At 45.7% G+C, this 27,404-nt stretch overlaps 1 protein-coding gene across 1 annotated transcript; it reads right to left on the reverse strand.

The window, feature by feature from the left end:
* Nucleotides 1-1,570: 1,570 nt before the first annotated feature.
* Nucleotides 1,571-25,460, reverse strand: si:ch211-63b16.4 (kinesin-like protein KIF11). Its single transcript, XM_061837003.1, has 27 exons — nt 25,370-25,460; nt 25,119-25,194; nt 23,428-23,557; nt 23,053-23,150; nt 21,757-21,835; nt 21,499-21,684; nt 20,869-20,993; nt 20,659-20,749; nt 18,370-18,515; nt 18,199-18,295; nt 16,907-17,002; nt 15,784-15,872; nt 15,627-15,714; nt 12,631-12,683; nt 12,436-12,550; nt 12,002-12,073; nt 11,008-11,143; nt 10,619-10,791; nt 10,361-10,486; nt 10,130-10,285; nt 8,679-8,806; nt 6,871-7,031; nt 5,010-5,128; nt 4,588-4,810; nt 3,820-3,998; nt 2,905-3,021; nt 1,571-1,730 (listed from the first exon to the last, which is right to left on the reverse strand). The coding sequence occupies exons 2-27, from the start codon at nt 25,190-25,192 to the stop codon at nt 1,617-1,619; spliced, it is 3,171 nt and encodes a 1,056-aa protein (XP_061692987.1). The 5' UTR covers nt 25,193-25,194; nt 25,370-25,460; the 3' UTR covers nt 1,571-1,616.
* Between the last annotated feature and the right edge of the window lie 1,944 nt (nt 25,461-27,404).

Raw genomic sequence — 27,404 nt, forward strand, 5'->3', positions numbered from 1 at the left:
TCTTGAGGTACAGAACGGCTGCTTTTCCTGACCTCGTGGCGGTCGCCGCCGATTCGATCCGGTTCAGCTTCAGGCCCGTTCCCGTTCGGTGTTATCCTCCGAAGACCGCCCGGGCCCTAGCCCGCCGTGTCTCTCTGCCTGCGGAGATGCTCCGCCGGCGTGGTGTCTGCAGACGATCGGGAAAGAACCTCTGAAATAGAGAAATGGAAAAGCGAATCTCCAGCCAGGAAAAAAAATAAAAATAAATTTAAAAAAAAAATGAAAGTCACCTGCGCCATGACGAGATTTAGTTGCAACGGACATAGAATGTGTTCCCGTACAATCCCGAACACCACCTGTGGCTCCTTTCATGACATTTGCACCAATCCCAGAAAAGCTCGCGCTCATGCTCACCAGGGAAGAAGGCACTTCGAGAGGGATGAAGAAAAAAAGGGAAAAAAAAAAAAAAAAAGTCTCTTGGACGTGACGGACTTGCAGCGGATCGCAACCACCGCCCGACGCTGTCCGGCGTCGCATCGGCCCGAATGGCGACAAATTCTGCACTCCCGATTTCTTCAGTGATGCGCTCTGCCAGAACGGACCGCTTGCCGGTAGAGTTTATTCACCACGGTGCAGGTGTCAAACTCAAGGCCCGGGAGCCAGATTCAGCCCGCCGCATGATTTTATGCGGCCGCCGAAGGCAAACCGTGAGGATCAATTTCTGTGATTTTACTTCAAATCGTCATATAAAAAACTATTTTATCCTCTTGCGTTTCAATATGAAGTTTGTGAGACGTCAAACTTTTTCTTTTTTTGCATCGATCGCCAACGTTTCGCTGCAACTCTCGCATTGCGTCCCGCTCTGTCCAAAATCTTAATTCGCCGTACATATCCTTGCGTGAAATCGTTGAGAACTGACGCATTTGGCAAAAAACATACTCCAATATGATCTGAAATCGACTTCGAACACGCTCCGTTCGATCGCCATATTGGAAGCTTGTGGGACACGGCTAAGGGGGCGGAGCTTAAACTCGCCATCGGAAAGGTCCATTGCGACGCGTTTCTGTCCGCTCGATAGTTGGCTCGTTCAATCCCAATGACGGACAACGAGGGCGTTAAAAAAACGGCACGCCAACATGGCGCCGCGGGCTTCCTTCCATGTTGAACTTTTCCCCCCGCAAGAGTCAACAAGACGCTGGATCTCGGCTTTTCGGCTCCGTTAGCCGTAATCGTAATTGGAAGAAGCAAAAATCTTGAAATATTTCAATCCACGAGTAATGAGTCATTTTGATGTGACTCCCCCCCCCCCCAGATGTACCTGTAATGGATGTGTGAAAAGATAAACGTAACAATGCTTACATGCTTGTCGCTATGTTTACCCCCCGCCCCACCTCCACAGGGCGCCAATTTTTGCCAGCAGCGAGCGGCACTGGTGAGACGCGACCAAGCGTGGATGTCGTCGCCCCCCCCCCCCCCCCAGGCTCTCAGATTATCCAGCTGTGTGCACTCCTTTTGGTTAAAATTGTTTATTTCGCAACAACTAAAAGCACAGAAGATGTAAAACACAAGTACAACCGAACAAATAAAACAGTTGTTAAAAGGTAGCTCAGGGGAAACCTGCGACAACTCCCCCCGGCTCAGTTCTGACAGCGCAGCGGGAGTTTGGACTTCTGCGGGGTGGACGTGGCCTGATTGCAGGAGACTTTGGGCTTGCTGGAGATTTTGCTTCTTTTCTTGTTGCCCTTTTTTTTCTGGAGCAGAGAAAAACAAAATTCAACGGCTGTAACGAGCAAAATCTTGTACCATTGACACGTCACATAAATTTTTAAATTCAGGTTCAGTGCAAAAATAATAAGTTCACTGTTTTGCAGTTTCTTTGGGATATGAATAATGAAACAAACCTCAATAAAGCAACGCGACTCGGGTGTGATGTGCTCGGGGACCTTTTTGAGAACGACTCTACTTCCGATTCGTGTCAATGAAGTGCTGCTAAACTAGCTTGAAGCTGCTTTAGCGTCAACTACGGTCACCGCGATTCGACGGGCGCGCATGTGCGCCCGTCAAATCGCAAATCTGCACAGTCGAGCACGGAAAAAAATCACGCGGGTAAAATTTGTTACGAGTAGAAATACATAAGATATTGAAAGGCGTCGCTTATTTTGTGTAGTCTTGACCATTGTTCCCTTTAAGCTGCGCCACTGCGCAATTGCGCACTTGCCGCACACGAAAACCGATCCGGCGCAGTGAACCACAGCCTGACAGCATTTCTTTATTTTTTAACACTGACCTGACCATCACTGACCATCGACCTGCTGCTCAGGCTACTTCTACTTCCTAGTTTACCCGACAGCGCCCCCCTCCGCTCTTAAAGGGGTACACTCATAATTACAAACAGAACACACAGCCGCAACTTTATATCTGTAGACATGACTGACCACACCCGTACATTTTTCAAATGTGAGAAACTGCAACTGCATATTGCAAACAGCTGCTAATGATGACTATTTTCATAATACAGTAATCCCCCCCCCCCGTTGCAGGAGTTACGTTCCAGACTGCCCACCCATAAGTAAAATGTCTACAAATATATTTATCCTCAGAATATTTTTGTATAGCACTTCCAGCACTTGAAATCTTTCAGGTATTTAAACAAAACTGGATGAAAACATTGTAAAAAACTATAACAAGACAAAGTCCCCCCAAAAAATTAAAATCTGGAGTCAAGTGGTACAGTGACGTAACAGTTCTGCCCCCTCCCCCGCCAACAATTTCAACTATTTACTGTTGAGAGGCTAAAATCGGAATTTGCAGTTAAGCAAGGCCTGTGAACAATTACATTCAAATTAAAAGAGTTGATTCGTTTGCCTTTTAATTGGTTCCGGATTAATTTTGAACGCTGCGCACAATCAATCGTCGCGGGCTCACCTTGAAGAAGGGAACGCGCTCGCTCTCGTTGAAGACCAGGTTCTCGTCGATGAAGGACTCCTCGGCGGCCGCGCTCTCGTTGCACGTGCTCAGCTTGTCCTCCAGGGAGTCCTGAAGCTAAAGACGAAGACGTGGGCGCTCCGTTACGTCGGTTGGGGGGGGGTCACCTTTGAGTTTTTAAAACGGGCTGGGGCGGTGCATCGTTCGGAGGGAACGAGTAAAACTGATTTTGCACACCAACAACCCGAATTTTCTAAACTGCAATATTTACAGCTGATTTGAGTTGACCAATTATTCCGTAAAGCAAACATTTCAATCATTTTCAGCACTGCCAAAATGCCAACGATTTGTTACACATTTTTAACAAAGGAAAATGATGCTACTGCAGAAAAGATAAATGCTAAACTGCATTAAAGGCCCACCTGCGAGGCTATTAATATATGTGAAATGCTGCAAAGATTACCGTATTTCCCTGCACTATATAACTCATCTTAAAGCCTTTCATTTTCTCAAAAGTCGACGGTGCGCCTTATATATGGAAAAAAAGTCTTAAAATAAGCCATTCATTGAAGGTGCGCTTTATAATCCGGTGCGCCTTATATATGATACGGATCAATATTGAGCCTTTAGTGCAGCTCCATTTAACGGATGCATAAGGTAACCCCAGCCTCTAATGTAGCGTCTATTCTATGCGCCTTATATATGAGAAAAAAAAAGTCCTAAAATAAGCCATTCATTGAAGGCGCGCCTTATAGTGCGGAAAATACGGTCATTTGGATTTGCCTTGAAATTGAAACGAAAAACCAAAACCCAGCCAGGTAACAGCTGAAAACTCGCCACTGCCAATATTATTTTTTGGAAAACGAGGATGAAGAACTGCCGTCGTTTTATCTGTGAATAAGATCGCGGGCGCACCTTGCTGAATTTGTCGTCGTCGTCGTCCTCATCCTCTTTGGACTTCCCGTCGTGGTCGTCGTCTTCCTCCGCCTCCGTGGCCGCCTTCAGCCGTCTCAGACTCTCCAAGATTTCCGCACGGCTCGCCGTCTTCGTCATCTGCCGTGGGTACACGAAGTCGCGCCTCTGAGGGGTCTGACCTGAGAGACGGGGGTCACGTCGGGCAAGAGATGTCAACCAAAGGCTGACGCACCCGACGGAAGCTCCTTCACGTGCTCAGCGACTCGGGCCTCAAAACACACGCGTGTGATTTTATCCGTGCTGCTAGTCCCAAACATCTTCCATAAATGGATTATGGAGGCCTCTGCGCTCTTAGAATTTTTTTTTTTGGGGGGGGGGGGGGGGCCTTTCCAGTATTCCCTGAACTCTCCAGGCAGTTCCTTTGCCCTCATGATTCACATTTGCTCCGACACGCATTGCGAGCCGTGAGGTTTTCTTTCCTAACCACGTCCGACCGGTGTAGATCAGGTCCAGAACCATCTCCAGGATGTTCTGAAGAAATGGACGGCGCCAGAGTTAAATAGGAGCGTTGCAGCAAAGGGTGTGAAATAAGCAAAAAGTTATTTTTTGATTTAATTTTTTTTTCGTCAACACGGGTGGCTATGTGTACATTGAGCGGATCAAAAATGAAATCTGGTTTGAAAAACCTTGAAATCAATCAGCCCTTAGTGAGCCCATTGTGGCTGCTGAAAAATATTAAAATTTATTATGATATATTTTTTTGGTTACCGGTGGATACGTCGTGCCGCAGCTCCTCCCGCAGGAAGTTCTGGATCAGCTGGTGACCGGCTTCCACCCGCCCCAGGATGTTGGCCTGCTGCTGGTTCAGGGCGCCGCCATCCAAGGAGGTCTGGCTTCGCAGGTTCTCCAGGTCCCGCTTCACTTCCTCCTGCCGGGCCCTTAGCTCCGTCTCAAACGTGCGGAGCTGCTCCACGCCGTAAGTGTTCACCCTCTGGGAGGAGAACCGGAGACAAAACCCGATTGGCACCGAGACTCCTCAATAAGAGCAAAGACATTTGAGTAAATGGCCCAATATTCGTATCAGGCAAATTAATTTTCACAATAAAATTCACCGGGTCGTCTCGTGATTACTGTTATTCCTCAATTTGCACGGGTATGAAAATGACCCACACAGTCCATCCCGCTTGTACCTGATTGAGGCTCCGGGCGTGGGCCAACTCCTCGCCGGCCAGGGTGAGCAGTTCCCGGGCTCGCTTGTCAGAGTGCGCCGCCAGCCGCGAGTTCCACGCCTGGTCTCGTTGAAGCAAACCTGAGCACACGTGGGGACCACGCCCAAGTCGGAAATGAGTCATTTGCGGGTAACGATTCATCACTCACTCGTCGCGGCTCGTAGGTGTCAAACTCAAGGCCGGGGGACCAGATCCGGCCCGCCGCATGATTTTATGTGGCCCGCGGAGGCAACTCACGCGTATCAACTTCCATGATTTTTTTTGTTCAAATCTGTCCCAAAATTTCAAAATTGTCATGCCATAAATGATAACACGCTGTTATAAGCACGTTTGTGTGACCAAACAATAGTTGGAAAACCAATTACTCTTAATTTCTGAATCCAAATCTAGTTCATAAATTCCATGTGTAAATATGATGAGTCAGCGAAAGAATCTTGATGGTTTCACAGTCATAATGAGGGAAACCCAAAGTCAAATGTGGCCCGTGACAAAAATGAGTTTGACACCCCTGCTCTATCGTATAAGGTACATATTTTGGACACATCAGTTGATGTTTTATTATTTTTTAAAAACTTTTTAGTCTGGTTCAATCCCAGACCCTGCGTGGGTTTTCTCCGGGCGCTCCGGTTTCCTCCCACATCCCAAAAACATGCAACATTAATTGGACACTCGAAATTGCCCATAGGTGTGATTGTCTCGATGTGCCCTGCGATTGGCTGGCAACCAGATCAGGGTGTACCGCCCTGCCTGCCTTGCCCGTCGACAGCTGGGACAGGCTCCGGCACTCCCCGCGACCCTCGTGAGGATAAGCGGTGACGAAAATGGATGGATGGATAGCACCGCAGGTCTGAGAGGAACGCAATTTCAGATACGTTGTATGTCAAGTATGTAAAACGTATGAGAAAAATGACCTGAACTTAAGTAGGGCTACCACTGTCGAATGTTTTAGAATCAATTATTCAGATTAAATTTGATTTTGCATTCGAGTTTATTGCAAATGCTCCACATTTATGAAAATGTTTGTCTATTTGGTATTGTTGACCAAAACAACACGAAGTAATAAAGCAATATCCAATGAGAGGGAGTTATGTTTTACTCCCAAACCTTCTCAGATTTCGTACCTTCACGCCAACAAAAGTTTGATTTTTCTGTACACTTCAATGACAAAAATCAACTACATCAATATGATTTGGATTTATAAATAAATTTATTTATATTCCTTATGCGGTAGATAAACATTTAAAGAATGTATAATCATCAATATCAATTGTCAATTTGTACAGCCATTTACGGATATCTATAAACATCCATCCATCTTCTTTGCCGGTTATCCTCACGAGGGTCGTGGGGAGCGCTGGAGCCTATCCCATATCTCAACGCGCAGGAGGCGGGGTACACCCTAAACCGGTTGCCAGCCAATCGCAGGGTACATGGAGACAGACAACAGTCACACTCACAATCACACCTAGGGGCAAAAATCAATGGAGCCGGGAGAATGATTGACAGCTCCCTTTTGACCAATCAGCGAGCCTCATTTTCTGAACTCCGCCCACGCTGCCCACAGCCGCCATCTTTTACCCACAAACAAAGAGCGCATGGTTACTTTAAGCCTCTGAAATGAGAGCGCGTAGTCCTGCTTATATCCGATTCGGAAACATGGCGCTTCGATGTGGCTGGGGAACGTGTAACGGCGACGAGGGCTATCCAGAGAGATTACCGGGAGGATATCAGGTGCGCAGTGCTGCGTTCGGGACCGATTCCAACACCGCGACGCGACCTCCGACCCGGACTCCGGCCCAAGAGCAAGGGGGCTCGCTCGTACCTGACACGCCACGCCGGAGCTCCTCACAGCAATCGCTGGCCTCCCCCAGGACTCGCTGGCTCTCATCGGTGCGGAGGCGCAGCGTGGAGGCGACGGACGAGGAGGTCGAGCACACGACTTGGGCCTGCGCGGCCGCCTGATGTTCCATTGAGCTGCAGCCACTGAGGAGGAGCACAGGATGACGAGCCGCGACGTGAGCCGGCGAACGCCACAAACGCTCCGTTTCCTTATTTGAAGCTACCGGAAACTAATAATACGTGAAACATTTTATCCAAAAATGGGGGGTGTCTAAAAATCGGCAACATGGAGGGATAGGGATTCAGCCCAGGAACCAGTAGCCAAAATCTGATACCCACCCAAATTGCCCACGATGCCAGCAAAACACTTTTTCCATTAGAAAGACAGACGGCCTGACCAAAATGAACCTCCTCCCCTCAGTTCAACGTAGTGGCCTGGCAACAAAACGCTGCCTAAGCGCTTTATATTAGACATGGCTTTGGCCTGTATACAAAAAACAAAACAAAACAGCAAATAGCTGAGGAAAGAGAGCACAAGTTCCCCAAACAAGTCCACGAAAAAGCCAAACTGCAAATATGTGGCGGTCAACTATTGTTCCGAATAATAAGTAAACATACTATTTAATACATTACCCTTCTTACCAAACCTGTAGAACGAACTTGTGAGGAAAATTTAAAAAAAAAAAAAAGTTTCTGTATATGATTTTTATTTTAAAAGAAAAATTATTCAATTCAAATAGGAAAGAATGAAGGAACATTTGGAAAAACATTGAAAACGTCTGCCTTTGGCAACGCGCGCATTGGGGGGTGGGGAGGGGGTTCAAAGCGGGGTGCGGCCCCCCTTTTGGGCACGAAAATTTGTTTATAAAAGACCCCTGGTTACTTCTAATAGTGTAAATACAAGGAAAATCATAACATTTTGAAAATTTAAAAGTGTCCAAACAACCAAAATAATTTTGCCAAACTTCAGACATAAAAACTGTGAAATTTATATCAAATAGGCTGCCGCACTTACAAGTTATACTTGAGAAATAAGTACACAAGTAATTTGTTTCTATATTAATTGCGAGAGAGCGAGATCATCAAATATAAAAGTGAGCGATAAAATGCGTGATCCACAGGGCCAGTACTACAAGATAGGCCTGACTGTATTAACAGTTGTCAATGATATAATATTTGATAAATTTACATCCAAATGACCTTTGCGTTTCCTGGTTTGGATATGCTCCTGGCTAATTTTTGATTCCTCGGCTTCCACAATTGATCATATCGGAACACACGAGTGCACAGCACTTTGCCGGGAACGTCCACTTTTTGTATGTGTGAGGTTAGACATGTTGATACCGTTTTTGTTCCTATCTGCGCAGTTACACTTTTTTCACAGTTTTTTTTTTTTAACCTTGTGGTTTTTATCAATTTCCCCAATTTCGCCCTGGGAAACGTGCAGAACACTCGATAACATGCGTACGCACGTCTATAAGTTATAACGACGCCGAAGTAAACAGAATGCTTCTCTATGAAATGTTAACAGAGTGAAACTACCGACAAAAATACCGCCAAAATCGGAACGTTGTCGTTATTAGAAACACCAAATTTAATGCCAACAGATAGCAATGCTGTTTTCCGCCGTAACAGCTGTGACTAATTTCGACGAGCGTTACCTCAACGGATCCACGTCTCACAAAAATGACATTTTCGTCTGAAAAAACTCGCAATTTCCACGAATCCGCGGAAAATTCTCATCCCTGAGGAAGGTTTTTGCGGTTCGTCACGATGGCGACGCCGGATCACCTGCTGAGGTTCTCCTGAAGGCACAGAAGAGGAGTCTTCAGGGCTCTGCAGGACGAGTTCAAGTTCTTGTAGTCCTCACTCAACTCCCTGGCCAGAAGGACGAGCTGGTCCTGCAGAACCTGGACGGCCTGGAGGAAGTGGCATCGTGCGATTAAGTTTGGAAGAGAGAATTCTTTCCAGCCTGAAGCAGGTCTAGAGGACACTTTACCGGGGAGAAAACTTTTCATCCACCCACCAGTCCCCTCAAACACAGACGGACTGATAGTTTCACAACAACATTCCCAAATTTTTGCCAATCCATTTTTGTGTGACGGGGGAAAAAAAAAAAAAAAAAGGCATTTTGTTGGAGTTTAAAAAAATAAAAACATGTAAAAATATATATACACTGAATACATATGATATATACTATATACTGAATTTAGTATTAAACTATAAAAAAAAAAATGGACATTTGACTTAGATGTCAATGGCAGTGAATAATTTTTTTTTTAAATAGATAAAAGATTTTCAACCAAAACATTATTAGCAGAGATGGCACAACGCCGAGCACACATATCAGTTCCTCTAACATTTTGCTGTATTTGATATTTAGGGAGGACCATAACTTCCATTCATTCTTCATTCCCATGCGAGCTCTCACAGCGGCAGACCGAAAATGATGCAGCGGAAATTGTGTTGTTGGAGCGCAGATTTTTGTCTCCTGTTTCTAAAAAGCCATCCAGTCATCCAGTTTCTGACCCGCGGGAGTGCTCGAGCCTAACCAGGTTTTCCCACTCTTTCCTTGAAATGATTTATTGGACATTTTTCAGCTGCCTCAGTGAGTCACTCTAACCCTTCTGTTTCCTACTTTACCTTAAACCCGCCCCCGCCCTTAAAGACGTACTCTCATAATTACAAAATGTTACAGTATTTACGCAGCCCATCAGTGCGTTTAATAATGACAGCGTCCACCGCCGCTGCTTTATTTAGCGACACGTAGAGTAAAGACGAGCTAGACATGCTGCTTATGTTTTCTTTCCATATTCATGGAGAAAATGTTTTGCGAGGATCATCATCATCATCATCATCATCATCAAGGCAGGGGGAAAAGTTATTTTCTAGGACATTTTACATGCGTTTTCCATGACTGGAAAATTGGTAAATCATTTTCCAGGTTTTCCAGGACGCGTGGGAACCCTGCTAACCCAGCTGTCATTGGGCAGGAGGCGGGGTACACCTTGAACTGGTCGCCAACCAAATGGCAGGACACGTAGAGACAGACGACAGCCGCTCTCACAATCACACCTAGGGGCAATTTAGAGAGTCCTATTAATGGTGCATGTTTTTGGGATGTGGGAGGAAAGCCACGCAGGCAGGCGAGGATGCGAACCCCGGTCCCCAGAGCCGTGAGGCAGATGTGCTAAGCAGTCGGTCACCGTATCAATTGTGATTGTTCTAAACGCCAACCTCACCTTCTGGTTATTCTCCTTTGTTTTATGGATCTGCTCTTCCAGCTGGTCATGTTTGTCCTGGAGGCCATTCAGATTCTGGACTGTGGCTTCGCGGAGGGCCGCGAGGTCAGAAACCAGGCCGCAGAAGAACTGCCCAGTCTCCTTCAAGTCCTCGATCTGACCGCAAAAGCGCATTGTGAGAAGAGACGACACGCCCGGCACGCAAAGCGCCCCGCCGCAATGCTCGACAACCTGGTCGGCCACGGCTCGCTGCGCCACCGTGATGTTCTTCAGGGAGGAGATCAGCTCGTGGAGCACTGATAAACCCACCAGAGTTTGACCCTGAAGGACTTCCTTCATATCCCTCTGGTGCTCCTCCTACGTACGCCCAGCAGGAGAGCAAGCACAGGAAAGAGCGAAAGAAAAGTGAAAAAAGGAAGAGAGCCAGGGGTCCAGGTGTTGCCCGGCGAAAACGGCGTCCGTCTTCGGGTCCTGGTCTGTCGTGCATACCAGAAACTCCTTGAGGACATCTCTCTCTTGCTGGCTGAGTTCCTGGTGCCGCTGGGCCCGCTCCTGCCAGCGCGCCGCATCCTCGGCCACCAGCTGCCCGACGCCGTCCACCAGGCCCTTCACGCCGCTCACGGCACTCGTCAACGCCGCCGTGCTGCCCGTCAGAACATCGTCTAAGAGAGAGCTGGCCGTTAGCGGACATCGCCCAATCTAATCCCAAAATATAATTGGCCCCACAAAAAAAAAAAATAATAATCCTTTTAGTGATTCCGGAGTAGAAAATATGGGAATGCAGTGTTCCAAATCATTCCCAACTCTTTAAAACTGGATTAATACAGCTGTATCTAATCCACTTCATAAATAAAATCCTTATATGCAGGAGTCGGTACCGATGGCCTGCGAGTAGCTGCTGAGGATGTGTTGATGTTTGTCGCCTTGCTGCCGGACGACGTGCCGCAAGTCGCCGAAAGCCGCCGACATGCGCTCATTGAAACTCTGCTGTGCAGTCTCGTTGTGCTGCTCCACCTGCGCACACAACAACACGTGCAATAAAAATAACATGACGTCGTTTTGGATCAAGACATCTTAAAAAAAAAAAAAAAAAAAAAATCTCAAACTTTAATAATATAATCACCTGTGACCCAACATACAACTGTCAAAATATGCGCCCCCTGCTGTCCAATTTGAAGTAGTTGACCACATGAAAATTACAAGAGCTTTCACATAGTACCCGACTGTAAAATTACTGCCGTAAAATAAACCACGGTACCGTAATTCCCGGCCTACAGAGCGCGCCTTGTTAAAAGCCTCACCCAGTACATTTGTAAATGAAATGAAATACCATTGGGTACATACAACGGCCGCAGCTGTGTAAAAGCCGAAAGTGCCCACATTGAAACACGACATTTTTACAAAGACTGTAAACAGAGTTTAACGCTACTGGCGCCGCCGCGCTAACATGGCCGGTTTAAAGAAAAAATTAAAGGAAAGAAAAAAACCTGGCAAAAATCACTGAGACAAGTCAGTAACACGCTAGCGCAGTGCCGGACCGGTAAAAGTCACTTCCTCGGCACATATATTCCACCGGTCTCACTCTTTCATTTTCCGCTCGAGGGGGCCTTGTGGGAGTTAGAAAAAAAAAAATGCACAAATCAGCCACATCACTGCATAAACGTGTAAAAAAAAAAAAAAAAAAAAAGGCACGACTTATAGGCCCGAAATTACGGGACTTGTTACCAACCACAGGCTTAGGGCTATTTTTCTAGTATTTGAGAGCACGTAGACTGAAAATGCATTTTTCCAAAACTAAAATGTTCTCGGTTAGACTCCTGTAGGAGTCTCGCACGTCAAAATATGTGCCAGGCTGAGAGCGGTTTGCTTTACCAGCTTCTTCCTGTCCAGCTTGGCGTGCAGACCCGAGACGTCGCTGGTGCTGGCGTCCGCCGTGGTCAGCAGCTGCATGCACAAGCACACCAAGGAGTAATTATTTAAAAAAAAAAAAAAAAAACAATTGCAAAGAAAAATTACTCAAAAACAATCAATTTTCCGAGATCCTGACTAGTCTAAATGTGACGAGACTTTAGTCTTTCAGTAGGGGTGCGCAAGGATTCCGCATACTGAGCAGAAGAGGCCAGGTAATAAGAACCAAGTCGATAACAAAAATGAACATTTGTGGTTATAGAAAAAGCAAATGACACTGTGCGTCCTTCACTAATAAATGTGGAGAAATGTTTTCACTCGAGTCACCTTTGGCTTCATGACAAACGCACAATTGGCAAATTTTCTTGGCACCACTATCAAACAAATGTTTTTGCGACCTGCGCGGCGGTGCTGTAAAGATCCTCCTGGGCCGAGTGCAACTCCCTGCTGATGAACTCCTCCTCCACCAGCCGCTCTTTTGTGGCCACCAGGTCTCTGCTGGTCTCGTCCAGCCTGCGCAGGAGAAACGCAAAAGGCGTGAGCTGCGAGGTGACGGCGAAGGGGCGCCCGACGGCGGCAGGAAGGCGCCTCACCTCTGCTGCTTGTCGTCCAGCTGACTTTTATTATCCGCGAACAGCTCACGCACCTGCATGCACACATGAAATCTGTATTATCTCGAGAGTGAGCCAAATTTTGACAATACACTAGACTAAAAGTGTACAAGAAAAAAAAAAATGCACATTACACCACCGAAGTCAGGGTATAACGCTGGGTGAGGGGCTTATGAATTTCTTGGGTACCTCCTCACTTACAGACTGGTCCTATAGAAGTTTATAATTCACATAGCAGGGTCACTGATTGTGTAGTGGTTCACGTCTGACTATGGTGTGGGCAGCATGGGATCGATTCCCGGCTCAGTGACGGTGATATCTGCCCCGCAACTGACTGACGACCAGTTCCTAGTTAGGTTAGAGAGGGGGGGTGGGGGGGTGGATAGAGAGAAAGATAGAGAGAGAGAGCGAGGGGGGGAGATAGAGAGAGAGAGGGGATAGAGAGAGCGAGGGGGAGAATAGAGGGAGAGGATAGAGAAATGATAGAGCAACTGACTGACGACTAGTTCGTAGTTAGGTTAGAGAGAGAGAGAGAGAGAGAGAGAGAGTGGGGATGGATAGAGAGCGAGGGGGGAGAATAGAGAGGGGACAGAGAAAGTGGGATAGAGAGAGTGAGAATAGAGCAACTGACTGTCGACCAGTTCGTAGTTAGGTGAGAGAGAGAGAGAGCGAGGGGGGATAGAGAGGGATAGAAAGAGCGAGAGAGGGGGGATAGAGAGAAAGAGAGCGAGGGGGGGGATAGAGAGAGGATAGAGCAACTGACTGACGACCAGTTCGTAGTTAGGTTAGAGAGAGAGAGAAGAGAGAGAGAGAGAGAGAGAGAGAGAATGGACAGAGAGAGAGCGAGGGGGGAGAATAGAGAGAGAGAGAGGGGATAGAGAGAGACCGAGGGGATAGAGAAACTGACTGACGACCAGTTCGTAGTTAGGTTAGAGAGTGGGGATGATAGAGAAAGGATAGAGAGAGAGAGGGGGGGAGAATAGAGAAATGATAGAGCAACTGACCGACGACCAGTTCGTAGTTAGGTGAGAGAGAGAGAGAGAGAGAGAATAGAGGGGATTGAGAAAGAGAGAGAGGGGGGGGGATAGAGAGGGATAGAAAGAGCGAGACAGGGGGATAGAGAGAGAGGATAGAGCAACTGACTGACGGCCAGTTCGTAGTTAGGTTAGAGAGAGAGAGAGAGAATGGACAGAGAGAGAGCGAGGGGGGAGAATAGAGAGAGAGAAAGAGAGAGAGCGAGGGGGGATAGAGAGAGAGAGCGACGGGATAGAGAAACTGACTGACGACCAGTTCGTAGTAAGGTTAGAAAGAATAGAGAGAGAGAGAGAGAAAGAGAGAGTGGGGATGATAGTGAAAGGATAGAGAGAGAGCGAGGGGGGAGAATAGAGAGAGGGGATAGAGAGAGCGAGGGGGGGAGATAGAGAAATGATAGAGCAACTGACCGACGACCAGTTCGTAGTTAGGTGAGAGAGAGAGAGAGAGAGAGAATAGAGGGGATTGAGAAAGAGAGAGAGGGGGGGGGATAGAGAGGGATAGAAGAGCGAGACAGGGGGATAGAGAGAGAGGATAGAGCAACTGACTGACAGCCAGTTCGTAGTTAGGTTAGAGAGAGAGAGAGAGAATGGACAGAGAGAGAGCGAGGGGGGAGAATAGAGAGAGAGAAAGAGAGAGAGAGAGAGAGAGAGAGAATGGACAGAGAGAGAGCGAGGGGGGAGAATAGAGAGAGAGAGGGGATAGAGAGAGACCGAGGGGATAGAGAAACTGACTGACGACCAGTTCGTAGTTAGGTTAGAGAGTGGGGATGATAGAGAAAGGATAGAGAGAGAGAGGGGGGGAGAATAGAGAAATGATAGAGCAACTGACCGACGACCAGTTCGTAGTTAGGTGAGAGAGAGAGAGAGAGAGAGAATAGAGGGGATTGAGAAAGAGAGAGAGGGGGGGGGATAGAGAGGGATAGAAAGAGCGAGACAGGGGGATAGAGAGAGAGGATAGAGCAACTGACTGACAGCCAGTTCGTAGTTAGGTTAGAGAGAGAGAGAGAGAATGGACAGAGAGAGAGCGAGGGGGGAGAATAGAGAGAGAGAAAGAGAGAGAGCGAGGGGGGGATAGAGAGAGAGAGCGACGGGATAGAGAAACTGACTGACGACCAGTTCGTAGTAAGGTTAGAAAGAATAGAGAGAGAGAGAGAGAGAGAAAGAGAGAGTGGGGATGATAGTGAAAGGATAGAGAGAGAGCGAGGGGGGAGAATAGAGAGAGGGGATAGAGAGAGCGAGGGGGGAGAATAGAGAGAGCGAGTGGGGGAGAATAGAGAGATAGAGCAACTGACTGACTGACGACCAGTTCGTAGTTAGGTTAGAGAGAGGGGTGATAGAGAGAGAGAGATAGGAAGAGAAAGAGCAGAGGGGATAGATAGATAGATAGACTCCAGCTCTCCCGTGAGCCTTTTGAGGATAAGCGGCTTGGATAACGGATGGAGGGATTTTAGATAGCCACTCGAGTTGTATCGGCGGGTCCATGACCTCCGTCCTGCCTTTTCTTGTCCTCTCCCATCTTTCCCCGCATTGCACCGCCCATATCATGATTTACTTTCCCGACCTTTTTTACAGCCAGAATTCTTCCTGTCTTTTGCTTTCTTCTCTTCTATTTAGTGACGACCTTGTTTTTTTTTTTCCCCCCGATCAGTCCCCGCCCCCAAAAAAGGGTTGTGGCATAATCATGGTTTGAATACAATTATTGTGACCATGACTGTATTTTCTGGATGAAAAAAAAATAAACATTTCCCTATCAAGATAAATGGATTAATGCTAGCTTAAACTGACCTCTTTAGAACACTTACACAATAACTGTGGTCATATTTTTTTTTTTTCTTTTCCCCTATAGACTTGAAAAAATTCACAATAGCATTATATGTGTCCACAAACGCGCAATCCGGATCAGATTTCGTATCGCAACAACATTTGTTGAATGCGGTGGTCTACCTTCTTAAGCTCGTCCTCCAAGGCAGCGATGCGTTCGGTGTACTCCGCGATGTGTTCGTTGCTGGCGGTGATCTGCTCCATCATGCTCCTGAAACGCGCAACTTTTCAAAACACGCACAGACGACGACGACGACGACAACAACGGGCCCGCACGTACGTGTAGTTTTCCGCTGACAGGTAGATGCCATGTTTGTCCCTGGCCGCGGCCAGATCTCGCTTGAGGCGCTCGATCTCCTCGGTGTATTCCTGAGTGTGTCGACAAAAAGAATATTTGGACAATCGTTCACCTGTTTTCTCCTCCCTCATCGCGACATAACAGGGATTTTCAATGACAACCCGTAGGGGTCCGCCTGCAAAAGCGTTCTCTGGGCAAAAGGACAGAAAAGCAAAAACGTTTTCATCTACGTAGCCGAGCTTTCGAAAGCCCCAAAAATATGAAATCGTTGTCGTGATGCTCGTCTTCCTGCTTGCTATTCTTGAGGTGGCCTTGAACAAGGTCACCATCCCCACTAACCCGTTGAAGCGTTGCAATATTCTTTATTTCCGCACCACTTTCACTCTGAATCTGATCTGGTTCTGTAACGTAGTGTGCCACACAAATGTATAGATCAGAACGAGAGTTGAATTTCACCTTGAGAGATCCGTTTCAGGCTCGGCTGTGTTGGGACGGGTCCTTTGAGCGCCGGTCTGAGCGCTCCCCCGTGCCGAAAAGTCCCCTCGGGATTGACCCGCATGTGCGTACAATTTTTTTTTTTTTTCTTTCATACTTCTGTGCCAGTCTGAAACTTCCCCATCCGTGCTTCTTCCGCGTGTTCATTTTCGCCATGGACATCTCACAAAGCCGAAGGATACACCAACAAATGCGAACGGATTGTTTGTTATTTAGCAACTGGAAAGCACGTTCCGGCATTGAACAAGAATCAGAGGATTGTTCGGGTGATATGAAAATGACTTTCACGATCCAATAATGTGCCTTAACGACTGAGCCCGAACAATCCTCTGTTGATTCTTGTTCAATGCTGGAACTTCCCAGTTGATAAATAAACAATGCGGTCGCATTTGTTTCTGAATTCTTTCATTTTCCATGGGGACGTTTCAGACTGGCACGGGTGTAGAAAAAGTTAAAAAAAAAATAATAATAATAATTCTATACGCATGTGCATTAACCTGAAGACGACCTTTCAGCACTGGGAGCGCTCAGACCGTCACGCCGGCGTTGGAGTTCGGATTAGTGCAGTTGCCACATGATGGCGCCGCTGTGTGCGCGGAGGCCGACTTACCTTGATGAGTGTCCTCTTGGTGAGCTTCTGGTTCACCTCGGGCTTGTTCATGATATTTTTGGCTCTGTTGGCATACTCCAACGTACTCAGCGTCTCCTGCGCAAACATAAGTGTTGGGGCTCGTAATCGTTTCAAAATTACAACACTAATCCTCAATGTAGTTATCTGGGGACAAAAATAAACAAAAAAAAAAACGTGCAGTTGTAACTTTGACTTACGAGTGTGCCAATTTTGTGGGTTTGAGTTCAGAGTCGTGGCTTGGTGATTATTTTTGAAGCACAAAAGACAAAATTGAGTCTACAGCCTCAAGTAGTCAACTATTAAGTACCGTATTTTTCGCACCACATTATAAGGCTCACCTTCAATGAATGGACCATTCCAAGACTTTTTTCATACATAAGGCGCACCACATTATAAGGCGCATAGAATAGACACGACAGGAGAGGCTGGGGTTACGTTATGCATCCATCAGATGGAGCTCCATTAAAGGTCCGATATCGACCCGTATATAAGGCGCACCACGTTATAAAGGCGCACAGTCAGCTTTTGAGAACGTTAACAGCTTTTAGGTGCGCCTTATAGTGCAGAAAATACGGTATTACAACATTACCAGCAAAGGGAACTTATTAGGAGGGACATATATTGTACAATTCCACTGGTAAAAACACTTCTGAGCATAGACTGCAGAACGTTCCATCACATTAAAAATACACATAGAAAATAATCAAAATACATATTTCTTTTACCACACAGCCAAATCAATGTGTCCAGACAGTCTTCATTTAAGTCAAGAGTGTCAAACTCAATTCGCATTGTGGGCCACACGCGGCCTCGGTAAATGACAAGTGGGCCGGACCATTAAAATTATACCATACTCTGCTATAAATGACCAAAATATCATGTCTTTCCTTTGTTTTGGTGTAGAGAAGCGTAAGAACATTTGTAAAATGTTGAAATTTAATAAACATTCCTTTTACAAAACATTACATACAAGGACCAAGGTTAAAAAAAAAAAAAAAAAGTCATAAGTCACAGATAGTGACAGACTGCTTTTGTCTGTTCTGATCATAACAATGTGCCCCCTAGTGGATAACCCACTAATTGCATCTTATTAAAAACAATTAATCCGTGTTTTTTTATGCACCCCACCCCCACACTTTTAAATTATCCTGCAGGCCTGATCGGACCTCCTTGCGGTTCTGGCCCACGGGCCGTATGTTTGACACCCCTAATCTTAGTGATGTGAAAGCATTTTTTTTTTTTTTTTGTGCATCGATGAGACAAAAACGCACCTCGAGATTACTGGAAGACGGTGACACAGTGGCAATGATGGAGGTCTTGGTGCGCCCACCCAACGAGTCCTGCAGGATGCGCGTGAGCTTGGACTCCCTGCAGGAAGTTCGCCAACAGCCATGTAATCTACAGGATGTCACGTGCGACCCATGACCCCGCGTGCACCGTACCTGTACGGGACGTGAGGTCTTTTCTCCACCAGAGCCGTGATGACGCGGCCCAGTGTCAAGAGAGACTGATTGATGTTGCCAGCCTCCCTCGCTCGCTTGTCCACCGCGCCGGAGCGTCCGATGTTCTCGCTTCCCGCCAGGTCCACCTGTGCCAGACGGAACCGCGGAAAATGCCATCAAATCCCCACTGAAACCATTTACAAAATGTTACCAATGCAGAAAAAAATGTGGAGACTCCTTTTTTTCTTTTTCTTTAGCATTTATTGTATTTGTACACTGACACTTTCTTACTTCCACCACAGACCTTTCAGTGGATCATTTTGAGAGGTTTACCATCCCGCTTTCTCCTTGTACTGGAATATTCCATCACACCAGCCAGTCCTCAGCTAGTGACCAACATTGGCGACGACTATGGAAACATGGCGCTGCCAACGTACTCCAAATTTGGAGAACGCAGAATCAGGGATGAGAATGCCAAATGAGAAAAAAATTCTGAAAAGTCGCCAGGGGTCTGGGGGCCACAGGCCCTGAGCGGGGGTGCAGGGGCTGAGGAAGCTAAGCGACTTTAGCAATTTGTTAGCCCCAAAACCATTAATTTCAACACTGAATTTAACTAATTGTGGGGAAAAAAAAAAAAAATGTCCCTTGTTCGGTGCTCTACCAGTACAGCAAAAATTGAAATATCAGTTTCATTTCTTCAATCCTTTAATTATTGTACTTATTTGAAGCACATTCCATAAGAGTTTCACCATTTGCCAAACTTCAGAATGAATTTTCAATCTCTTTCGCTGTTTAATATGGACACACCATTATATTTTCTTTTTGATATGCAGTCAGTTAGTCATAGAATTCGTATAGTGTAGAGATGAAGCCCAAGTTTTTAGAACAATATGAATAAAAATTACCTTGCCACATATGTGCTGTAGGCTGCTTTATCCATATTTCTCTTCAAGAATTTAATCCATTAAAGTTTTTGGTATTTCAATGAATAGTTTATATACAACTGAAGAATGGTCATTTTGGTCTGAAAAAGTCGGAAATCCGCCGATCGGCGGAATATTCTCATCCCTGCAGAATGCCATTAGACAAGATGGCGGCGCGTGCATACACAGTGTCAACTCTCTGTCGGAGTTTTTCTTCCAAAATCAAGAGCGTTTTAGTCTCTCTTCGCCAAGATGTAGATCGAGTTGGGAGCTTCTGCTCAACGTTGGCCGTAATACTTCCACGGAGTTATGATACTTAACTGAGGAGGTGGGGAACCGGGGTCACGCGCAACCCCCACTCCTGCTTGGGAGCCACGAACGGCGAAGGAAGAAGCAGAAATGAGGAAGTACGGCGGCACCCAAGCGAACTTAGCGGCGAAACCAGGCACTCTATCGTGTTAGCCAACGTACGCGCTGTGGACAACGAGACGACTGTCCACTCTACCTGTAAGACTGTGGGAGAGTGCTGTGTTTTCGTGGTTTGTGGAAACATGGCTTAACTAGCGTTACAGACCCCGCCATTCAGCTGGACCGGCTAGCGTGCTGAGCAAGCCGGAACTCCCGGCGGCGGACTGTATTCACATCAAATGACGCCATGTTGGTCAGTCAACACCGTAGATCGCTGGAGTTGATGGCTCCGAAGTGCCCGATGTTTTATTTCCCTGCCGTACTGCTTGTGGGAGTCTACGTTCCTCCAAACTCTCGCAAATAACAAGAGAGAGGCACGAAATGAGCTTTGCCGTCATTTCAGTTTCGAGCCGACGGCCCACCCATATGGTTCCAACATCCTAGATGAGGACAATGCTGCGTTTCCTAAACTCTACTCAAACGTTTGACTTTCCAACACGGGACAATGTCACCCAATCTCTTTAGGTCTGCCGCAATCAGGGAGGAGACTGCAGAGCCTGCGGACCAGGACAAGCCTTCGCAAAGCGTTTTAATAAGTCAGGCGTCCGAAGACTCTGCCCGCTCTATTGTCTCCTGTGCCCTCCTGAATGGTGACGCCAAACAAATACACACACATGACCCACTCTAGCAGTGTATGCATATTAATTTTTCGTCTATTTTTCCTTGGTTCTCTCATCTTGACCACGTTGCCCACGCCACCTGAGCTTTGATATTGGCACGTTCAAGTGTTACTTTTACTATTACTCCTGTATACATGTTTTATTTAGCCATTTATACTCATATTTGTAGTCCTGCAGGCCCTCCAGAACGGCAATTCTGATCCTCTGTGTGTTACATATATTGATGAGCTGACTATAAAAGCACCATGAACGTTGAAGTTATGAAAAAGTTGCTTTACCAGGTTGAGTTTGCCGATCTTGACGAGCTCCTCGCCCTCAAGTGTCAACTCCTTCATGTGAATGGTGACTGAGAAGACCGAATGAGAGCGGCTGCACACGATTTTAAGAAAAAAAAAAAAAAAAGAAAAAAAAAAAAAAAGAAAAAAAAAAAAAAAAGCAGGTAAGCACAAAAACTTTCATTTATCAAATATGGACGTTCGGGGTAGGACCTGGAATAGGCATTCATGAGCGTGGAGGCGGTCCTCCTCTTGGCGGACCCTCTCTCCAGGATCTGATAGACCTCGTCTTTATTATGAACGGTCACCTCCTCCAGACCTTTGACCACAACGCCACGCTGCCGGCACAACAACAGGTTTATAATATAATAATAATGCACGGTGGACGACTTACTAGCACATCTGCCTCACAGTTATGAGGGTTAAGTTTGTTTAGATGTGGCCTGCGATTGGTTAGCGGTGTACTCCACTTCCTGCCCGAAGATAGCTGGGATTGGCCAAGGCACTCTTGTGACCCTTGTGAGTATAAGCTGCTCAGATAATAGGTGGACGGATGAATGAATGCTCACGCTGTGGCGTAAAAATTGGAAGATACGGTTTACTCAGTGGCAGAGCGTTGGCCTCACAGTTCTGAGGACCAGGGTTCATCAGCGACTGTGTGCGTGTTTAGCTTTGAGCTGATGGCCACACGTGTGTCATTGTAATCCTCTCCCGGCATTTATGAAATAACCAAAAACTGCATTGTGAATGCGGCGCTCCTTTCCCGCGTGACTGCAGCGATCCTCTGCCTGTCGGCGACTGGCAAATACGCCCATTTGCAGTTTGCCCGCTGACAAACGGCACCTTGTTCCGCGGGTCGTCGAAGAGCTGCAGCCGCTCGTTCATGTCTTCGCTGGGGCTGAGCAGGTCGAACAGCTCCTCGTTGTAGATCTCGAGCAGCGACACTTTGACGGAGAACTCTGTGCCGTTCTCGGACAGCTTTGCGAAGATCTGGTGGAGAGTTCGAGGGATGATGCCGGCAAGGGGGTCCTGGAACGACAACGAGAGGCGGAAGCGGTCAGGAACGGTCCAGTCACGCGATGAGAGACCGATCCCACTCGCCTCCTCCCAGGTGAACTCTTCCTCCAGACTTCTCTCCCCCTCCATGGTGAAGGTCTTCCCCGTTCCCGTCTGGCCATAACTGCAAAGCACAGCACGAGACGTTCAGCCGGCCTCAGGAATGCAAAATGTCTCGCGAAAACATTAAAAATCGGGCAAATTTCGACTAATCGCTGTGAATTGTGAGCGAGGCTGAAATTTTCCCCAACAATTGCAAGACTTCAGCAAATTCGACTGGTCGTGTGAGCCAATCCCAAAAATCCAATCAGAGCATCCCCGCTGGCAAATGGATCTTTCCGACTGGCGATCTTTAGCTCCGCCCCCCTTAGCTCCGGTTGCTATCCCCCACAACCTTCCAAAATGGCGACTGAACATAACAGGTTTGAACTGGATCCTCTATCGTGTCTTCCAGATAATATCGGGGTACGCTTTTTGCCAAATGCGTCGATCGATGCAAAAAACTTTGACGCCTCACAAACTTCATATTGAAATCCAACAGGATAAAATTGCGGAATCCTACAGCGCGTGTAAAGCAGGGTGAGTACTTTTTACCTGGAAAGCTCACAAGTGATATCATTGTAGTCTTTAGAAGTGAGTGGGTGTATTCATTTGACTTGGCTCGTAATCGAACCCAGTGCTGTCTTAAAAGTCCGATGTGATCCAAATAGGCATTTCTGTTGCATGACATTGCGCATTTATGTATCACAAACCCAATTTGTCAGCATCACAGTTCATTCAGTAGGTCAGTGATACACGAACAAAGCGAAAGTTATTTTCCTGCAATGTATAAACCACTGATAATAACATACTTCTCCCTCATTTACCTTCGAACATACAGCTTTGTGTTTGCGGTTATTGTCCACACTAAATTGTACGTGGACTCTTCCGCGAGCCTGAATCCATCGTAGACGCTTGGTCAACTCTGTTTTAGGCTTTGGAAAATGAATCAACCTAGCAGGATATCTTTCATCAGAATTCCACGTTCCCCAAGCGCATCTGAGGACCATTTTGTCCGAAACATTAACTTTTCCAAGCGCCCGCTACTGACAACCAGCATTGCTTGTGGGACAATACGGCGAGAGGGGCGTGGCAAGCGAGGGGTTAAGACATTGCGGCTATCTGATTGGCTATTAGCGTACGAGTGAATGACAGGTTGGAAAGGTCCTTTGATTTCTTTGTTTTTGATGCGATAATAAATGTATCTGCAGTTTGATTGAATTTCATCTGAAGATCAGTGTTGGCTAAAAATATTAAATTGGTGCGTCGCAATAAAGCCGCAGCGCGTGGACGTGTACTCACGCAAACACTGTGCAGTTGTAACCGGTGATGACCTCGTCCAGGATTGGACACACCACGCTCCGGTACACGTCAATCTGCTTGGCGGCGGGTCCGAACACCTGCAGGGCACCAATCGTCAGAAAAATCAATAACATATATGCAGACACCAAAGCCACGAGAAAAGATAAATGGGGGAAATGTAAGTGCCCCCCCCCCCCCCCACCTCAAAAAATTAAAAACCTCACTGCAACTACACGATTCATGCAAATGGCCTATTTTGAGTTTCGCAATGTGGAATTTCAATGAAAGGTGACTGATTTGCATTGATGATAACACCCAACACAAAGATTCCGTCAGCGGAATGATGGCATGAAAAGAGATTTGAACTAAACTGACCATATCAAAGGTGTACGTCTTCTTGGACGACTTGTCAACAACGCCCCCCGTCTTCACCAGAACTTCCTTCCTGCTCGGATCGCAGTCGATGATGTTGTAGGAGGACTTGCGCTCCACCGTGTTGAACGGTCTGAAAGGGATGAACGCGCATGAGACGTTGTATCATTTGAACGAGAGCGTTATTACAAACTGTACTGGGAGCCTATACAGGTCCAAATACCACGTTTGGGTTAGTAAAAGGCTCTAAAATGATTATGGCAATTTATCACAACTTGGACTTGGTTTGTCATCTCATGGTCAGTGAATATATTCAAGGTTATTTGATTGTGAGTGCGGCTGTTTGAAAAAGGTGACACACTGTGGCGATCCCTAAGAGGACAAGCTGGGAAGAAGAAGAAGAAGAAGAAGAGAAGAGGAAGAAGAAGAAAAAAAAAGAAAGAAGAAAAGTTAAAATTCCCAAGGGGGAACTAAAGCTCATTTTAGAGGACTAGAGTTCTCATTCTTTTTAAGTTTTTTTTTTAAGAATAACGTTATATTTGGGAGAGCAAAAGGGCAAATTTTGGAGGGAGTACTGTTGTACTGGTATTATGGAAATTTGCATTTTAGAATATAGCGGAGGAAGGATTTTTTTTTTTTTTAAACCATGACTGCAACATCTTTGCTCAAAGATTTCCTCTTTTATCTATAACTGCTTCATCAAAAGATCATGGATGTTTTTTGTTTTTTTTTAAATATGTTTATGTTTTGACTTTTGTACTTTTTGGTGACAGAGGCCTCTTGGAAAAGTAATTTCAGCCTTCTGTATGTTCCACAATACTGACAATAAATGCTACCGTACCATAGCCAAGTAAACAAATGAACGATCCTCATCCAAAAACGAAATTAGAAAAAAAAAAATCATCATAGCACATAGGTCCTCTGTGTAGTTTTTTTTTTTTAAATATGTTTATGTTTTGACTTTTGTACTTTTTGGTGACAGAGGCCTCTTGGAAAAGTAATTTCAGCCTTCTGTATGTTCCACAATACTGACAATAAATGCTACCGTACCATAGCCAAGTAAACAAATGAACGATCCTCATCCAAAAACTAAATTAGAAGAAAAAAATCATCATAGCACATAGGTCCGCTGTGTATTTTTTTTTTTAAATATGTTTATGTTTTGACTTTTGTACTTTTTGGTGACAGAGGCCTCTTGGAAAAGTAATTTCAGCCTTCTGTATGTTCCACAATACTGACAATAAATGCTACCGTACCATAGCCAAGTAAACAAATGAACGATCCTCATCCAAAAACGAAATTAGAAAAAAAAAAAATCATCATAGCACATAGGTCCTCTGTGTAGTTTTTTTTTTTTTAAATATGTTTATGTTTTGACTTTTGTACTTTTTGGTGACAGAGGCCTCTTGGAAAAGTAATTTCAGCCTTCTGTATGTTCCACAATACTGACAATAAATGCTACCGTACCATAGCCAAGTAAACAAATGAACGATCCTCATCCAAAAACGAAATTAGAAAAAAAAAAAATCATCATAGCACATAGGTCCGTTGTGTATTTTTTTTTTTTTTTTTTACGTTATAAGTGTCATTTCGATTGTGCACTTTTGAGAGATGTTAGGCTTGACACGACCGTGGACCAAAACACGTACAGAGGAGCCCAATCGAGGACTTCTTGACAAAGTGGCGAGAGTTACCTGCATCTGACCACCACTTGGATGTTTCTCCCCTTTTCGTCCCGTTTGCCCCCATTGGGAACACTTGAAGCCATGGCTGCGCAGAAACAAGACAAGGGCAACTTTTGTGAGAAGTGTTCAGCACGTCGGCGACAAAAGTGAGCGAGCAGCGTTCGGGCATCACTTCCACCGATAAACACAACGATTCGAAATTAAACGACGAAGCATACGAATACAAGCTGGCGGCATTTAGCGTCTGAATCGAAACGTACCGGTAGCCTTTCTCGTGTTGACCGACGCTCGTATTGTGTTTAGCGATTGTGTTAACTCTTGTCCTTGACGTAAAAAAAAAGAGCTGCTAGCAAAATTTCCGGAGCTCACGCGCCATCAGTTGAATCTGGATTTTTAAATATGCGTCAGCCAATCACAACAGAAGTGATTGACAAAATCTTCTTCTATTGGGTGAACCCGAGACGTGACTTTACAACCCCCCCCGCAGAGCATCATGGGACAGTGCACTTGTTTAATAAAAAAAAAAAAAAAAAAAAAAACCCTTTCTTGATAATTACACGCATACATAAATTCAGAAATGAACTTTCCGCGCTTGTTTTTAGAGATGTAGGAGCGAACCACTGACCTAAAAAATAAATAAACTGAATAGTGCATACACGTCGAGCGGTATGTCAGATGGCCGCCATTTTGGTACTCCCAAAAATTGTGGAGGACATGGTTTACAGGTTGGATTATGGCGGGGTTTTCTCTCAAAGTTTGGCATGTCGAATTAAAACTGGTCGTGTGAGCTTGATATTTTTTCGGTTCTGGTAACATGAAGGATTTTTAATTCGACTTGGTGAGCCAAAAAAGGCTAAGTGCAAAGGAAAGACATAGAACACCGTGACGACTAAGAAATCTTGCATATTACCTAAGGCCCGATTTCCGTGACATGTTAACTTTTCCCAAAATACGATGTGAAGCACTATCATCATAACATACCAAAAAACGAAGCATTTTTTGCAATAAAACATGAAATTTTATGTCAATCAGTTTGATATATTTTTGGAAATAAGGACTCGCTAACTGCAGTGCTCATTTGTTGTCTCTGCGCTGTCCTATTTCAGACAGAAAATTTCAACTAGTTTCCTCGTATTTGAAAATCACATTCAGTTTGCAGAGTTCTGTATTATGAAATTAATCAAAAATTTCACAGAAAGTGTATTTTCTTGCTTATCCACTGATGAAGTTTGGGAAAATATTGAAAAAATATTGAAAAAATATCACTTTTTCGCGAAAAAACGTCGGCCTATAAAGGCGAAGCAGAGAGTGAACAGTGAACAACAACCGGAAACAAAACTTTGTTCAAGTGAATTAAGCTCATCAGAAAATTAAAAAAAAAACAAACAAAATAAAAACCTTTATAAACTTTAACAGTGTCTTAACTTACCTGTGGAATGTTTTCTCACAGCCACGAAACTGGCGATGAACTCACAGGTCGGCATGGTTGTTTTGGGAGTATCAGGATGGCTGATGACAATGGTTTTTTGGTTTTTTTTTTTTTTTTTTTTTTAGATCAGTGGAGGAAACCAGAGTACCCGTTGAAAAGTCACGGAGGCACGGCGAGAACATGCAAACTCCACTCAGGCCGGGCTGGATTTGAACTCACAACTGGGAGGTAGATGGACTCGCCAGCCCTTAGTCCTATCCGGGAACAACATTTTCCCTGCACAAACAGAAACACCCTGGAGTGGTGGCCAGCCAATCGCAGGGCACATCGAGACAAAATCGGCCGCACTCACAATCACACCTCGGGGTCAATCGATTGATCGGATTAAACAAAACATTGTTGGGCAGTATTTCAAAATGGAGAATGCAGTAAATGGATAAAATGATGCTAATTTCTTACATCTTTGTGTCGTACTTGGGCGGCTCTCACTACCGGAGACAAATTCCTTGCGTCTTTTTGACTAAAGATGACTTTGACTCTTATTTACTTGCTGTTATTTGAAGTCAAACGATGTCTGAAAATGATAATTGATGATGTTAACCTGTCCAGCGATTGGTCGTCGATGAGTCGCTAACTTCGAGTCGGTCAAATCCGAAAGGTGGTGAATGGCCGCGGAGTACCTAATGAAGTGACTTGTGTGAGCCATCAAGCATCGGGTCAATTTTGGAGGTGAGGGGCGGAACAATGGCATTGTGGGCCCCCGCTTCCGCCCCTCCTCCTCCTCTCGCCCGCCCGCTCGCTTCTTTGTGGCCGCAGCCCACTCGGACCCGGGCGACGATGACCGGCAACTCTGCGCTCGGGCCGCC

This window comes from Syngnathoides biaculeatus, chromosome 12 (assembly GCF_019802595.1).
Source record: "Syngnathoides biaculeatus isolate LvHL_M chromosome 12, ASM1980259v1, whole genome shotgun sequence".
Taxonomy (NCBI): domain Eukaryota; kingdom Metazoa; phylum Chordata; class Actinopteri; order Syngnathiformes; family Syngnathidae; genus Syngnathoides; species Syngnathoides biaculeatus.

Excerpts from the sequence above, each read along its gene's own strand:
- si:ch211-63b16.4 (XM_061837003.1), bottom strand. The coding sequence starts at position 25,192 with ATGGCTTCAAGTGTTCCCAATGGGGGCAAACGGGACGAAAAGGGGAGA. Across the intron at positions 12,684-15,626 it reads TGGAGGACGAGCTTAAGAAG|GTGCGTGAGCTGTTCGCGGA; the intron begins GTAGACCACCGC and ends GTGTGCATGCAG. Across the intron at positions 11,144-12,001 it reads AGCTGGACAGGAAGAAGCTG|GTGGAGCAGCACAACGAGAC; the intron begins GTAAAGCAAACC and ends TTGTGTGCGCAG.